Source organism: Benincasa hispida, chromosome 12 (genome assembly GCF_009727055.1).
Source record: "Benincasa hispida cultivar B227 chromosome 12, ASM972705v1, whole genome shotgun sequence".
NCBI lineage: Eukaryota > Viridiplantae > Streptophyta > Magnoliopsida > Cucurbitales > Cucurbitaceae > Benincasa > Benincasa hispida.
This window is the reverse complement of record NC_052360.1, coordinates 58,974,349-58,977,516: the sequence shown is the minus strand read 5'-3', so window position 1 is coordinate 58,977,516 and position 3,168 is coordinate 58,974,349. Positions and strand designations below refer to the sequence as shown.

At 25.9% G+C, this 3,168-nt stretch overlaps 1 protein-coding gene across 1 annotated transcript; it reads right to left on the bottom strand.

Annotated features, from left to right (window-relative positions):
- Nucleotides 1–1,660: 1,660 nt before the first annotated feature.
- LOC120067585 lies at nt 1,661–2,588 on the bottom strand. The gene is made up of 3 exons (XM_039019131.1): nt 2,451–2,588; nt 2,283–2,353; nt 1,661–1,867 (listed from the first exon to the last, which is right to left on the bottom strand). The coding sequence occupies exons 1-3, from the start codon at nt 2,578–2,580 to the stop codon at nt 1,661–1,663; spliced, it is 408 nt and encodes a 135-aa protein (XP_038875059.1). The 5' UTR covers nt 2,581–2,588.
- Nucleotides 2,589–3,168: the final 580 nt, after the last annotated feature.

The window sequence follows — 3,168 nt, the reverse complement described above, 5'->3', positions numbered from 1 at the left end:
TGTCATCTATCAATTAATCCAGTTTCTTATTAATCACGAAAGTCAACATATTTTGGAAATGGGAGAAATGATCAATAATAATGGTGGGGTTTCTTCACTTTCTTTTGAAGTTTAAACAACTCTTTGCGTCGTTTTAAATTTATAAATCTTTCTATGTGTATACATATATAGGAAAATGATAGAAGGGTTTGTGGGACTGGTGATGGGTTGGGTAATTTGGCTCAAGGGGCTTCGTGAAGTGAAATTAGAAAGGGAGATTATTATGAAGAATATCTATAAATAATTTAAATTCAGGCTTGAAATCTCATTAAATCTTAACAAAGATTTCTATAATAGAGTCTAAATTAGTACAAATCTTAATGTACAAGGACTAAATTATTACGTAGTCAATGATGAACACTTCTTGACTGATAAATATGATTTATGAATGATAACTTTAGTAAATGTATTGCATTAGTAATTATAATCAGACACTTATTCAAAATTCATTAAAGTACAAATTAGTTTACCAATATTCTATTGATGCTTATAAAAATTTAATCTCCATCAATATCAGAAGTATATCAACATTTTTTCTAAATAAAATTTTAAGTATAACATCGGTGTTTTAGTATTATAACAACATTAACTCAAAATTTAATTTCAAGTATAAAAGTTGGTATATCATTAATATATTAGTATCTTTTAAAGATATACTTTTGAAGTATATCAATTGTATATCAACACACATTTTCAATATTCAATTTCAAGTGTAATATTGGTATACCATAGTTTATCAATATTCATTAAAAAATGGTTACTAACGTAATGGATTGAAACAATATAAGCTGATTATGACGTTCTAAAGAGGTAATATTATATGACAGGCGATAAAAATTGAAATTGAGTCCTTGAAAAATAGTCAATGATCAAACACTTCTTGAACAAATATGATTTATGAATGATAAATATAACTTACATGCTTTGCGTTTAATATATTAGTCAAATGATATACCAAATATAAAGTATATAGATGGTTGATATACTAAATATAAAGTACATCAAATACACTATCGATATACATATTAATATACCAATAAAAGTAAATTTGGGTTAATAAAAATAGTAATATGCTTTTATACATATTTCTTTTGCTATATTTTCAAAATTTGAAAAATCATTGTTATATTTGTAAATTTAATCATGTTTCTTTTTTAAAGCCTGAAGCCAATGCATGTTTGAATAAAGCCATGGTTCACATGGGTTACCTATAGGGTTAAAAAAAATTTGGAACACTCTCATACATGATATCATGAAAGTAGTCATTTCGAAACGAGTGAAAGGAATCAAAATATTTTTGTACAAACCTACATAGCCTTCATCTTAGAGTTCTTCGAGCCTCTAATGATTTTTGAATGCAAATCTAACAACGTTACTGTAAATATTTAGAAGTCATTATTGATAACAGTATTTTTTAGGATTTCTGAAATATTATACTTGTTTTCGCACAATTTCATAGTTCTATGGACAAAATCTAGTGGAAGAATTTCATCCATAGGATTTAATGTTTAATAATTAAATTGAGACAACCACATATAATAGCATCTAATTTTTTAGTATTGGGATAAAAAGAACATCAAATATTGTCAACATATACTTGTAGACTATAGAGTCTCCATTATCATTTCCTTGGACGAAAATAGGCCAAATATCGAGCATACAATCCTAAAGGGGCAGCGATTACACCTTTAAGGGAATTATTTGATTTGAATAACCAAACCCTTTTAGATCGTCCTACAAATTTGTAAAATAATTCCGTTGGTTGGAGAGTGATTGCAAAAATAAGTTTATTACTTCCTTCGATACCTCCAAAAATACAGTGGTTTTCCTACATAACATTACCAAACACAACATTTAGTTTTAAATCTTAGCAAATTAAATATCAATGTATACTCTAAACATTCGTTAAACAAAATCATGATAGGCTTATAATCCGATTTGAAGAAATCTCTGCACATATTAAGAATTGATGATGAACAATTTCAAGGTAATTTTAATAGAAAGTCTAAATTGATTCCCTTATGATAATTAAGAGTTTAATTGATACAAGTAAATTGATACACTTAATAAAATTTAAAATTTAAATCTTGATTGTTTAAATTGATACATCCTAAGTAATTTAGTATTACAAATTAATATTTTTCTTAAATCTTATTTTCAACAAGAATTAAATTAGTCTTATATATCCTATTTCAAACATACAGTCTACAATTAATCAATTTTTAACAGCAAAATATATATACCTCTTGAGTTAGAATAATTGTTGTTCTTCCATAAGAGAACTTAACTTGTGAACTTGATATAGTGACAAGAACTGCAACAAATGACAAGAAGATCACATTACAGTAAATATCTTTCAAAATAGTACGTGAAGGGAAGAATTGTTAAGTTATAATTATATTATTAATTACCATTATCAAAATTACTAAACCCTGTGATAATGTTTATGAAGTCTTGTGATTCAATGGAGACAAATTTTGCAAAATCAAATTCGAGAACATCGTCCATACTACCAGTCGAAGCACAAAATGGTAGATCCATTCTCGTAATAGTTCCTGAAATAAAGATTCTAATTTGAAATAATCTCTTGAACATATATTAAAGAATTAATTGAAATAGCTCAAGTTATTAAGCTGAGTTGAAAAGATAGATATTACGAACTTCTTTCATGATTAATAATGATGCGGATTGCAATCCGATCTAGGTACCCTGAAAATAGATGGTCAATAAATAAAAACGGATCAAAATTTTAGACTTCATTTAATAATCATTACGTCTACAAACATTTTTCTATCTGTATATGATTTGCTTTGTTGTCTACTTTATTCTCGAGTTTATTTTCAAACCAAGTCAAATTTTGAAAACTAAGACCTCGGATTGTAATCATTTCGTTTTTTGTTTTTAGTTTTTGAAAACTAACCCTATTTCCTTCCAATTTCTTGGTTGATTTCTTAACTAAATTTAAAAAACAATAACAAATTTTTAGAAGCTATATATATATATATTGTTTTTAAATTCTGACTTGATTTTTTAAACAATTGGTAAAAAATAGATAAAATAAAATAAAAATTGTATCATGACCAAGAAGTTGTATGGAATGAAACATAATTATGAAAAAATAAAAAAATT

Coding starts and splice junctions, on each gene's coding strand:
- LOC120067585 (XM_039019131.1), bottom strand. CDS start 2,580: ATGGATCTACCATTTTGTGCTTCGACTGGTAGTATGGACGATGTTCTC. Junction 2,354..2,450: donor GTTTAGTAATTTTGATAATG/GTAATTAATAAT, acceptor CATTTGTTGCAG/TTCTTGTCACTATATCAAGT. Junction 1,868..2,282: donor CAATTATTCTAACTCAAGAG/GTATATATATTT, acceptor AATGTTATGTAG/GAAAACCACTGTATTTTTGG.